Source organism: Cibotium barometz, chromosome 27, assembly GCF_041138505.1.
Source record: "Cibotium barometz isolate CiBa-2024 chromosome 27, ASM4113850v1, whole genome shotgun sequence".
Lineage (NCBI taxonomy): Eukaryota > Viridiplantae > Streptophyta > Polypodiopsida > Cyatheales > Cibotiaceae > Cibotium > Cibotium barometz.
This window is the reverse complement of record NC_141072.1, coordinates 1,404,562-1,418,387: the sequence shown is the minus strand read 5'-3', so window position 1 is coordinate 1,418,387 and position 13,826 is coordinate 1,404,562. Positions and strand designations below refer to the sequence as shown.

General features: G+C 47.2%; 1 protein-coding gene across 1 annotated transcript in view; it reads left to right on the top strand.

Annotated features, from left to right (window-relative positions):
• Positions 1-13,826, top strand: part of LOC147622983 (FAD/NAD(P)-binding oxidoreductase family protein) — a 99,054-nt gene that overhangs the window by 36,511 nt on the left and 48,717 nt on the right. Inside the window, exon 3 of the mRNA XM_086821007.1 lies at positions 3,624-3,750. Within this exon, the coding sequence (XP_086677133.1) occupies positions 3,624-3,750 (127 nt within the window). The remainder of the gene's footprint in view (positions 1-3,623; positions 3,751-13,826) is intronic.

Sequence of the window (13,826 nt, the reverse complement as noted above, 5' to 3'; positions counted from 1 at the left end):
GGCTCGAGGGATTTCGCAGCACTTGGCTTCTTTGTACAATCAAGTATCGCCCATGAAAAGGATTTCCTTGGAAGTGAAGATGCAAGTGATGAATCTTGCAAAGTCTTCAACGATGCGAGAGCACATCAAGCTCTTTAGCAAGAGGTTCTTCAAGCTGGGAAGGAGATATCATTAGAGGACATGGCCATCACCTTGCTGTCTCATCTATCCCCTCAATACTCAGCTTTCTATTTTTCTTTGACCACCAGTGGGAGGCTCAACACCATTACATGGGAGGAGCTTGTGCCGATGGTATTGGACCAAGAAGAGCGGTTTTTGAACCCTCCACAGGGCGGAGGTTCTGAGGCTTTGATTAACCAGCGGTCGAAAGGCTGCAACAACAACAACAAGAAGGGCAAAGGGAAGTCTTCACAGGCAAAGTCTTCTGAGCAGGAGCCCCACTCGGATCGTGATGCCTTGAAGGCCGAGCGGACATGTAACCATTGTGGCTAGAAGGGTCACTATTGGAGGAAATGTGCTCAGTGGAGCACAGAGAAAGGTGCAGATTCCTCAGCTGCAACCGTGACGAGTCCAGCTTTTGTGCACTTAGAGATTATGGACACTGGAGCTTCATCTTCTTCGAGCAGGGAGGTGGTTGGTCTCATTGTTGGGGATACTCCAGAGTGGATTCTAGACAGTGGTGTTTTCGGGCACATGACTCCGTCCAGAGAGTTGTTACAGGATCTTCGAAGGCAAACATGTCACATCTTTATTGGTGACAAATCCACTATCTCGATTCACAGTGAGGGCAGGTTGGAGATCATTCTCGATGTGGCAGAGGGGGGAAGCATTGCTCCCGGGTTCTTTTTGTCCCATCGCTTGGCTTTTATCTTTTTTCAGTGCATGAGGTTTGCAAGATTGGCATGTGGGTGGAGTTTGATGAGCATTTTGTTGCTCTTTGATACAAAGCAACAAGCCAGGTTGTTTGGGAAGGCGGAGTGGAGAATGGGATTTACAAACTCTCAGCACTCTCTTCTCTTCCAGGTACTCAGCTCGATGATTTGTGGCATTCTCGAACTCTCAGCACCCAAAGGGGGTTCTTTGTTTCTCAGCAGCGGTATGTTCATGAGTTGTTGGCCCTTTGGGATGGAGAACTGCAAGCCTATTCCATCTCCGATGGACTCGAATACCAAACTTAATGTACATGATCCTTGTGAGCAGGTTGATGCCTCCTTGTATCGGAAGCTTGTTGGTTCATTGATTTGGTTGCTGAACATCAGATTGAACTTGATTTTTTCAGTGGGGCTGTTGAGCTCATTTATGTAGAAAACTTTGAAGACTCATTGGGACGGAGGATTGGGGATCTTGGGGTATCTGCAGGGTACTAAGGATCTTGGACTCTTTTATAACACTGGAGGGAGAACAAAGGACCGAGTCAGTCTCCGAAGACCAAGCACATAGAGATACAATATCACTTTGTTCATGAGAAGATTTTGGTTGGTGACATCTTGCTTTCGACGAAGGACATTGCGGCGGATCTCTTCACGAAGCCTCTACCTCAGCTGATACTCCATCAGCACTCTAGCTCACTAGAGTTGGTTCCACATCCAGGAGCTGAGAGGGGCTATTAGCAATCATCTCCTGTTCCTACTATATTACTCAGTAGGGAGTGAGAGCCATTGTTGTGGGTGTGCCCGCCCGTGTAGGAGTTTCTCCATTTTTCCTCATTGTCTATATTTTCCCAGTTTTGCTAGTCGAGGGGGACTGCTGGCCGACTTGATCTGTTGGCTGGCCGACTGAGTTTTTGCTGGCCGACTTGATCTGGTGCTGGCCGACTGGATATTATCCAGTCGTGGGGGGATCCATTCAGGGGCTGTCGGCCCAGTTCCTACTGGCCGATTGGCTGCCTCTACATGTATATATAACATATCATCCCCCCACACCAGTTTTGTACTGGATTCAGGTGTATAAAGCAGAGTTTATACAGCCTTCTCCTCTCATATGTTTTTGTACTTTTTGCTCTCAGTACTTTGTCTCATTTCCACTGCCCATTTTGACAAAAGCAACGTGGAGAAGTTGATCGCTCTGATACCAATTCTAGACTCTTAGGGGGTTCGCACACTAAGCACACTTGCACATAAGTAAGTTTTCACATACTAAGCACACTTGCACACAAGTAAGCATTCACACCCCTTCAGGGATTGTTCACACACACACTTTTTCAGGTACACAAACAGTGGTACACGCACACATACACGAGGCTCCGAATACCCAACATGCTTGTAGGCATCAGAAGATGCAGATCTTCAAGCAACAGCACCTCTGACTTTATTGGCTTGAGAGATGATGGAGACCTCTGAACAATAAAGCAGCAGGTATGCAAGTCTGACCAACAGACAACAGGTGTGCAAAAGAACTCCAAGACCTAGGTAGCAGCAGGTTTTGTCCCTCCAGACTGCCCAGGCGGTGGCAGAGGCAGGCGCGGGCAGGGGGGGTGTAAGTCGTAGAGGCAGAGATGGGCTAAACAACGGTGGAAATGGCCATGTAGTTGGGCAAAGGAGGAGAGCTCGACACTAGTGCCACCAGCGGGAAATGGGTGGCAAAACTGGCTCTCAAACAGTGGCTCTCGCCTTTCAGATGGCAGCAGCAATGGCATTCAGATCTGTGGCGCTTGGATCAGTTGTGCAATTGTGCTCTGATACTAAATCTTGGTCCCTGGTGGGATGAGCAAGAGAACGATTGATGAATGAGAGAGAGAGAGAGAGAGAGAGAGAGAGAGAGAGAGAGAGAGAGAGAGAGAGATTAAGCGTCTACTAAAGACCCAATGGGCCTATGAGACCAATTGATACAATAATGTCCATGGCATATCTCATCATGGAATGGAAAATAAAACAGAAAGAAAACATAAACATAGCTATCTCACTGGGGTGATAGAAAACTGTCCATGGAAGCTCATCATGGAATACTAAGAACATAGAAACATGAGAGCAACATCAGCTCTATGTAGATGGTATACCACTCTCCAAAATATCAAGCATGGGGCTAACGAGTATGGCCGAGAAGTCTCCCTCAGCTATGTCACGTGGAAAGGTAGCTCAATGGTTGTGGAGCATGTCTTGGATCTGGAGTTGATGAGGTGATCAGCATTAAATGCTGGCAGCGTCACATGTGTGGCCTTGATGCAATCCATGCTGCCGGTGGCGGTAATGCCTCTTGATGTTGCCGACTGGCTCAAAAGATCATGTCCTAGCCTTTGCTAATGCTTTGGATGCTGTCCTAACTGCTGTCCTAAACAGGGATTAGGCTATTCGTGTTGAGGTTTATGCCATGGCAGAGGTGTTGCCTAAGGCTTGGGAGACTGATCTACGTAGCTCGTGCCTGACATAACTTGTACTGGGGCTCACAATAGGGCCACGGCATATGACAAATAATCCTATAAAGGGTATTAATATTGTACGATGTTACATAGAATGTTGAGCTAGTGTGTCACATAGCCCCACAATGTAGGGTGCATGTGCCACGTGTAGTGGGTGTAGAGGCTGAGAAGATGTAATGGCCCATATCCTTAGAACTACGAGAGAGAGAGAGAGAGAGAGAGAGAGAGAGAGAGATTAATGCAATCTTCTTTTTTTTGGCTATTTTAGAGGCAATTGATTGAGATAAGAAGACCTTGTTGGATAAGCAGATTGAATGAAGCTGATGGTATATGGCACCTCACTGAGAATGAGAAAGATCATGGAGACTTTGATATTGTTGTTATAGCACATAATGGTATGTATTGGACTTTCTGAGCAAATGTTTCTTTGATTATTGTGTATGCTAGTGTTGAGAGTAATTCTTTCTTCGATGGTTGTCGCTGCATGTGACAATAGAGCAAAATCATCTGCAAAAAAGAGGATAGAGACGAAAGTCTGAGCTATAGATCCTTCACCACCCACTTTGTCAATAAATTCTATGAGCTCATCTATATAGAGCCCAATGAGTGTAGGAGAGAGGGGCCAGCCTTGTTTCACCCTAATCATGTTGTATATTGGCTATGAAAGCTGCTGCTGTGCGCCTACTTGTCATCCACTGACCTCCTCATACAGTGTGAAGATGGCCCATATGATCTCATCCTGCAGAGCTCATGGGACTGTGTCAAAGGGCTTGTGAAAATACATGAAACAAAAGTACAGCTTTTGTTGTGTGTGTTTGGCTTCTTCAATGATGGCTCCAAGTGTAAAAATTTGGTGTATTGCAGAATGGCTCACAGAATTCTATTGCTTAGAGCGTATGGCTCTCCCCAATCACCTAGATGTACTTGTATTGGTGATTTATATTTCTTGGCCATGAGAAGGTTGTCCCCTCTTGATACAGATGAGCTTGCGGATTTTATTGACAAATCCAATGGTGTGGGATCCACCCTTGGGGGCGGGGGGGGGGGGGGGGGGGGGGTTGAGAGAGAGAGGGAGAGAGTACAACATGAAAAAAGTAAAAGACTAGCTCCTGAAAGGATAGACAGGGTCAATGTACTAGATAAAACCCTGTGTGTACAATAAAGAAGGCAGCAGAAGAACCTCATCTGTCTGGGCTCATATTTACAACACAGCTAAAGGGGATGGAAGATGTCCATGATGTGAGAAAAAGACTAAGACTAAGTGAGGATTAAGAAACTAATTAACTCATAGTACTAAGCAACTCATAATCACTTGCACAAGAACTTAAGAGAGAATATTTGCATGACTCAATGATGATTTGATTGGTGTGATAGTTCACCAAGTACAATGCTTTTATAGCCATGTAGGCTCATTTACATGACATCATTGCTTTTTTTTTCTTTTTTTTCTTTTTTTTCTTTTTCTTCTTTTTTGGGAAAAGATGCTTCTATTAGTTACTGAAAAAACTAGCCACGAAGGGCTAAAAACAACCATGAAGGGCTACATACAAACTCGCCTCATGTATAGGGTGGGAAACAAGAAATCGAAAGAGGGGAAAGAGACGGTTCTCCTCCAGCTGGCCGCTCTATGAGGAGAAGGCTATCTCATACAGGGGGAGGAGGGGGCAACAACCACACAGGTGGTTTGTCATGCCAAGTGGGGTCACCACGTCTATCAGTGAAAAAAGGGCTCCCCGCCGCTTCCGCATGCGGTCACCCTACAGCTACCCCCACTGATCGCGGAGGGTATGAATGATGTCGAGCCAAATGCTCCTAATAGACTCTGCTGGCGGAGTGTGGGTACCCTTAATGGCTTCGCTGAATTGAGCTTGCCATATGTGCTAGGCTGCCATGCTGCTGCAAATCTCCCATCTTTGGCATGAGCCTGGTGGCCAGTGCTCTATAGGTGGGGCTGTGACTGGTACTGCCAAAATGCAGTGGTGAGAGACCTGAAGGGCTAGTCCTCCACCATCCTTCTCGTAAGCTTGGACCACCCAGTCTTTGTGTCCCAAGTGACTTTGCCCCATGTGATGATCCGGGTCGAGGTCCTGTCCATAGTGAAGATGTGTAGAATCCTCCGCCAACCTGCTGAGCCTTCAGGCAATCCCAAAGACAATGTCGCTAAGACTCCTGCGGGTGGCCACATCTCGGACAAGCTGCTGGCCGACCTCCAATGGCCAGCCAAGTGCCGACTGCCAAACTCCTATGTGCCATCAGCCAAAGAAAGAGGGTGATCTTTCTAGGCCGAAAACTGTCCCAAAGCCTCTTCCAAAAATCTGAAAGGAAACGCTATGAGAGGCCGTGTGAGACTGACAATGCTGCTGCTGCCAGGGTACCATCAATCTCTGGCATCTGGAACCTGCGGCCTAGCCGCGTTGTGTATGCAAAGAAAGGGGCACCTAGAGTCTCCTCCCGATCAGCGGGGTCATGCTAAGTCCACTCGCCCGGGTCCCACTGGAGGCGCGTGAGAGGTCAGCACTCCCATATCCAAAGTCGCCAGAATCTCTCCTTGACCACCTTGGCCGGAGGTGGGTCTATGTGCCATTCCCATGCCTGAAATTTGATCACCCTCACCCTCTGTAAGGTGCAGCCACTGAAATCCTCTAAGGGATGCTCGGATCTCTCTGACTCTCAATCCAAGGGCTATCTTGGGAACTCTCCTGAAACCACTGTAGAGAAGCTAGGCCCCCCTCAGACTCCTCTCCTGCTCCCGAAATCCCTCCAATCTGCTCTGGGCTGCCTCCTGTAAGAGACTGTTGATCTCCCCCAGGCCCACATCCAATGCGGACGCAGCAGAGCTTGAAATAAAATTCAGTCCTCCCCATATCTCCTCTATCCTGCAGATCTCAGGGTCTTGAATGATGCTGTCCGGAATCCTAAAGCTCGCATGCCTGTCCTGCCTCAAGGGGTCCTCTAAGGACAAAATAATCGGAGCGTGATCTGAAAAAGTAGTGCGTGCCAAGATACCGATCATGCCCCCTCAGCTCGCAAGCCCACTCATCAACATAAAACTTGTCAAGTCGAGAGAGGTTGGGGCTGGTGCTCCTCCTATCCACTGATCGCGGGAAGGTAAGGCTCCCAGGGCTATGCCCAAACTTTGGAAGATGCCAAGGATCCTGTGCTCCAAAAGAGAGTTCTACCTGCAGTAGCATTCGAGGCATAAACATTGAGAAAGCCAACGCAATCCTCTCCAATCAAAATGGTAACCCATTGTGCTCGCCCAGGAACTATGACTCCTGAGCTTGTCACTGCTAGCACAAACTGCTCACCGACAGAAATACAAACTCCTCCCTGCATCTGTGAGGGGCCAAAGGATGGGGGCCAGAAAGTGTGACTTCTGTTTGGTAAAATCTTCCTGCATCGGCGGGTGCCCCCTTGGGAAGGTGATGCTCCGGGAGGAAAAGAATGTTGATAAGTCCCCCAACTGTAGTTCTCTGAAGCTCTCCTCTAAGGAGGCCTTGTCTCTAGAAGCACTAAGGCCCCCCTAAACCTTGAATGTTCCATGAGACTATCTGCATATCAATCTCTGTGGGAGGCGGACCTATCAGAAATACCCTTGTCTCTAGAAGCACTAAGGCCCCCCTAAACCTTGAATGTTCCATGAGACTATCCGCATATCAATCTCTGTGGGAGGCGGAACTATCAGAAATACCCTCACCCTCCACTTGAAGAGTCTTGGGCGAGGGTTTTGACGGGGAATAATCACAATCCGTCCTGGGATGAAGGCGCACCAAGTGGGCACGAATCTTGTCCTCCATGTGACGCCACTGTGTCTGAGCGCGAAAGTATGCATACTCTGAACTCCATCGATCACAATGGAGGTACCTATAAGAAGGGGGGAGAGGTACTGCAACAACAACACTGGAGGCCACCATTTCCTCGTCCTGGTCTTTGTGGGGGGTTGAGCCTCCAAGCTCCATCCTAGCCAGTGGCCATAGATGGGTGAGTACGTCGGTGATGCGAAGGTCGTGAAGATGGTGGGAGAGCGTGTACCTAGATGGCGGCAGCCACCGACTCCGAGTCCCACTCTGTCCCTGGGGCTGCACTCAAAGGGAAAGAGAAGATCATCGCACCATGCTCTGGCGTAGAGGTCTAGAATGGTGAAAAACAACCACATATCCGAATGGGGGCTACTGTCTCCTCAAACATATTTGTCCCTTCCACTTGAAGACATCGGAAGAAACTATAATCCATAGGCAACCCCAAGATCCTGCGGGGCCCACCTAGGAGAGCCCTCATCGGGGAAGCGGAAATCGTCATCTCGATTGGCTTAGATAAACAATGAATCAAGCGGCAACCGGAACTTGCTCTCTGTCTCTGCTAGGGGGCGGGGGCTGCTGGAGGATGATGAGAGTGCTTTGAGAGGCGGAGGGAGGGGGGAGGGCGGGATCTGAAGAGGAGGACGGGGCAGAAGGAACTGTCGTGGTGGGAAGAGTTGGTGGCGAGGATAAAGGGGGAAGGGAGAGGTGGTCTATTGGATTGTCGCCGAGGGCAAGTTCTGGTTGTGTCCCATCTGCTTGCAAATGAAGCATTGGCCCAGAAGGCTTGAATACTCCACCTATTGAATGATGGGGTCGCCTTTGAAGGCATGGAATAGATATAGCATGAGGCATTCAATCCGGTGAGGCAACATAGATGTGAAAGGATGGAATCCCGGCTGCCGCGTGAGTGTCGAGGCAGCAGTGGGGGGGCTATTCCATCACTCTCCCAATGGCACCACCAATCCACTGGGAGAAGAGGAAGGTATTCCTTCTTAAGGCCTGGGGGGGAAGAGAAGAAGAGGGGAGATGGGGGGAGAAGACACATGACATCATTGCTTATGTCAAGAAGTATAAAATATCTAGATATTTAGTGAACCACTCTAAGAGTGGGTTCACACACACTAACAAACTCAGCCTTTATAGAATGTGCTCAAACCGCAATCGTAAAAGGTGGTTCTTCACCTGAACACAGGAAAACACTACAAGGGCTGATTCACACATAGAAGCTCCGACATCCCAACAAACTCCCCTTCGGAGCGAAGGAGGTGAGACCCTCACGCAAAAAAGTTGCTAGCACCTACTTCATCCACATTGCCTCAAAGATCAGCACCTCCCATGCCATGGTCACAAAGTTTCGCCTATCAGGGTAAGACCGAGTGTAGGGAGGCCGACACGTTGTTCACCAACCCCCTCACCATCCCTCCCCCCCGGCTGGCTACAACCAGGGAATAACATGGGAATGGAACTTTTTATAAGATCATTGCCTTTTACAAACAGGAAAAAACATAAAAAAAATGACACGAGAAAACACATAAGAGATTATTTTTATTTTTGGGGGACACCCTAGGCAACAAACCCATACACACGCACATAAACACGAAATAAAAAATAAAGATGGGAATTTCTAGATCCCCCCTTTCGGGAAAGTTAGTGAAGATGCCCTTTTACGATAGCGTTTCTATGGTACTGCATGTTGGGACCCCAGTAGGGATAATGATGAACAAAAAGTCGATGTAGTAGCTTGTCCTAGTGTAGATGCCTCTTCTGGTGTCACATGAGCATGTGGTGTAGCACAATAAATTTCCATGAAGCACAAAAACTTTTGACACTGAGCCTTCAAAGTCATAAGGTTATGTTAACCTTAGGTTTTTTTTTGGAAAAAAAAAAGATTCTTCTTTCCGTTTTCCTCTCACGACTAGCTGGCCAACGCACGTTGCGTTTTGTAGGAAAGATGATGCCACCACAGCTTCTTGCGCACCTTTCTTTTTTTTTTTTCGTGAAATGGTGTTTTATATTATATGTAAAAATGTACATCAGCCACATGGCTCACACAGAACCTATGGCCCCAAAAAACCCCCACAAAAGATCCTCTAAAGGATCATGACCATGCAAACCTGTACACTAATAAGAAAGCCTCCTAGCCAAATAAGCATCCCAGATAAAAGCATCAAAGATGAGCCAGCCGAGCCGCTGTAGACCATAACGAAATAACATCTGCATCCAGTAGCTGAGCTGAGAGAAGAGAAGAAAACTACCAAAGCAGCAAACCGCGGATACGTAGAATGTGCCCATGTATTCCAGACAAGGAATCAAAGATGAACCCATTCCGTGTAGTCCAAATATGCCAAAGTCCTGTCCATCTAAGGAAATGGAATATCACAAGGTGACTGTCCGAAGTAATGACTTGAGGACAAATCCCAAATATCCACTGATGAGCCGAAACAGTAGACCTCTCTACTGCCTCCCAAACGCGAGAGACAAAAGACCAAATCTGACGGGCCACTGGACAACTCATGAATAGATGCATAAGTGTTTCAGTGCATGTCGTGCAGAAGAAGCAAGAGGCCAATGTAATTTTACGACGTCTGAGCTGATCCCGTGTAGGTAACCCTCCCACCAACATCCTCTAAATGAAAACCTTACCTTGGTAAGGGAGTTTAGACTGCCAACCACGCATAAGAGTTTTCTGCCACCATGATTTAGACTTGTGCAATCCCCACACCTTATTGGCCTTGGCTGAAACCCAATCTTTCTCTGATACGAGCTTATGATAGACCTGGTTAGCTGAAAGTGATATCAAGTCACCAGATTTACATAGTGCCCAATCAAGCCAAGGCTGATCTGCAGATGGCCGAGGCAATGGAGTAAAAGGCTCAACTGCATGCATGATGTCAACCCATAGTGGCTGAAATGTCCGAGGAACCTTAAAGTGCTGCCGAATACGATGAAACGAATATGGCATGTCACGACCATATCACAGCATCTCGGATTCTAACCAAGCCTAACCTGACCATGCCGTATGCGTGAAGCATCTCTGTCTGGCCAAACAATGACACGCGACTCCACAAATGTTTCGAACTGCAAAGAGTTTAAAAGTAGTCTTTCATGACCAGGATCCCTCCCCGAGCCAATAGTAGAACTTCATGCCAAGAAAGGAGAATATGCGATAAAATGTGAGATGAGCGAATACGGACAGGATGAGCCGCATTCACAATGTCTCACCATGAAGCCTGCACACGTGTCCGTCCATGTGACAATCCCTCCAATTCAATCAAGTCACGAGCCATGAACACCCAAGGCTGCTCTTGCAAACACATATCCTGAAAAAGCGCCCACCTACGCGCCACCATATGCAAGCGGACATCCAGTAAAGCAGCCCCACCCATTCTTTTGGGCGTCGTAATGTGATTCCAAGCTATCCATGTTTGACCCATAATATTTCCTTGCCTCTTCCACAGCATAAACCGAATGGGAGCAACCAAACGGAGAAGAGATTTGTGCGTCTAAGGTAGCTAAGGCAAAAAATAGGAAATCATGCTAAGCATAATAACCTGAGCTACCTTAACCCTCACGTGCATAGGCCACCCTTGAGCTTTCCAATACACAAATTTATCCGAGATCCGAGCAGAAATCCAAGCAAGAAGCGCTTGGGGGTGCACATCCACACCCACCGGATACCCAAGATGACGAACAATGTCTCCTGTATGCAACACACGGCCTTGCCACCCTAATGCCTCAAGATCAAATTCCGTGCATACAATGAGGGCTGATTTTGTTGAATTTATTTTCAGCCCAGAAGCTAATGCAAAATTATTCCAAGCTTCCATTGCTCGATCTATATTGGCTTTTTCGGCCCTGAGAAACATAAAAGTGTCATCCGCAAGGGCTTGAGCAACCAATTGCTTGCCATGAGGGAGATGCAAACCAACCACTTCACCATGCGATGCCATAGCATCTAGGCGAGATAACATAGGATGAGTAGCAATGGCAAAGAAAAGAGGGCTAAGAGGACAGCCCTGCCGGAGAGAACGGGTAAGAGAAATACCATCCGAAAGTCCTCCATTGAGCATAATCCACGTGATAGAGCCAGAGCCAAGTAAATGCACCAAATTAGCCATTTTGGGACCAAAGCCCATGGCTGTCATTAACTGAGAAAGGAAAGACCAGCTGACATGATCAAAAGCTTTTCCAAGATCCGGCTGCACCATCACAATCTCTTGCTTCTTTGCCTTGGAATAATCCACTCCAATTTCAACATTAAGAATATTATGCAAAATATTCCTGCCATGCACAAATCCATATTGATATGGATGAATAAGAGTAGGAAGCACCTTCTGCAAGCGATTGGCAAAAATCTTTGTAAAGATTTTATACATAATACCCATAAGTGAGATCGGGCGCCATTGAGCCAAAGAAGTAGGCGAAGGGACTTTGGGCAACAAACGAAGTATGCCCAACTTCCAATCGGCAGGCATATATCTCTCATCCCAAACCCTTTGACAAATAAGCGTCAAAGGCTCTGCAAGCTGATCAGCATATTTTCGGAAAAACTCATTTGTCAAGCCATCCCAACCAGGGCTCTTTCCCATGGGAAGTTTGGTGAGAACAGCTTCCACTTTCCCTTGAGTAACAGGAGCATCAAGCTGAACCACCACATCAGGGTCAACTTGATATCGTACTTCAGCAAACAATGCCTCCCTTGCAGCCAGGACAGCCGGCGAGACATCCTCTCGAGGGGCAAGCAAATCTTCATAAAAGCTGATGCAATGCTGAATAACCTCAGAAGGTTGAGTAACAAGGTTGCCTTGGGCATCCATTTCCTAACAATATTCTCACGCATATGTTTTTGATGCAACTTATCATAGAAGCGATGAGCTTGACAGTTAGCATCCCGCAAAGCATCAAGACGTGCAAGTAGTTTAAAGCGAACATATTGTGCTTCCTGCACCCTAGATAGCTCCTTTTTTAGCCATTCTATGGCATCCACAACTTCAGCATCCATAGAATCAGTAAACATGAACGCTTGCAAGTCCTTTAAAAGCGACTCAAGAAGAGCCACATGCTGTTTTTGTATAGAGGCATTAGCAAGACCATAATGCTGCGCTAATTTCCGAGTGTTGGTAAGGAACACTGGCCAAGCATGATAATCAGCCATGGACACTCTTGTGGAGAAATGTCGTATCAACTGACGCATATAAACATCAAAAACTTCATGCTCCAAAAAAGTGTGATTTAAGCGCAACGGCAAGCATCCCAACAAGCCTTTATATGCATCCACAAGATGATAGACCATTTCAAACACAAGCGGCCAATGATTCGAGAAAACGTGTTGCTGATCAACCATCATAGTAAGAACCTCTGGCAAAGAGAGATCTTGATGTAAAATATACATCCTACCCAATCTAGCATAAGTGCCCCGAAACTGTTGTGAGGCATAAGTGTAACCCCTTTCATCTGGATGCAACCAAGACCACATGTCTTGTTTTAGCGACCTTGCTGCAAAAGCTTCCCACGCCATTCTCTCCAGGCCATCCATTACAGAATGAGGCGACGTGGCTTGCTCCCTGGAGACACATATTAAAGTCTCCCATCACAAAGTCAGGATGAGAGATTGAAAGAGCACACAAGTCCTTCCACAGCAAACGGCGTGCACGAGCATTATTTGGAGCATACACCCCTAACAACCATAAAGGCGTATCATCCCAAACAATCTGTATCACTAGAAATCTTCCATGAACATCTTGAATCACAAGAGAAGGATGAAACTGCGAACGAACAGCAAACATAGCGCCTGACTGCGAAGTAGGATGTCCGCTGCTGTAGAAAACATGAAACGCCTTATATACATAGGCTTTGCCAGCCAACCTATGCTGCTTATGTTCAACTGCACACAAAACATCCCAACCATGACAAAAAGTTGTACGCCAAAGCCTGAACTGCTTTTGGCGCGAAGAAATACCCTTTACATTCCATTGTACAATTTTCATGAGCCTTCCCAGAAAAGGAATCAACAAGGCCGTGTACTAGGCCCAGGACAATCTGCCAAATCAGGAACCTTTTGAAGCATTGCATTTTTTGACATGGTATTTGTGATCTCAGACTGCCCTTGGAGTTCCCGAGCACGTGCCGAAGGGTAATGACCATCCCATGGCGAGATGACCTCACCCTTCGAACCAAACACAAGAGGCAATTGTTGTTGTGCTTCTTTTGTTAGGCGACTTCTAATAGGATAGCGTTCTACTCTATCCACCCCAAGAGCCCCTGTACCCTGAGAAAGTTGGCCTCCTGGCCTCTCAATCCTGGTCTGTTGCTGGGCACCTGAGCCCAAAGGGCGACGAGCATATGTATGTAAGGGCCCCTGATGAGTACGCAAAGGCCCCTGCAAAACAGCATCTGAGAAATCCCCCTGCGGGGCAACAAATCGTGTCTTTTTACCACGTACTTCCACCCATGGCTGCTCAACCTCATTCTGAACATCCACATGTACATCCATGTGCTGGGTGGGCATCATGTAAAGGAGCATCATGCTCATCTTCCACGGGCAACTGCCCATCAACGATATCCTTGGTAGCAACTTGTTCTTTCTTAGGACATTCGGAGACAAAGTGGCCCATCTCACCACATTTTAAACAGTGGGCCAGCAAATGTATCCCACCTCAATTCATACATTA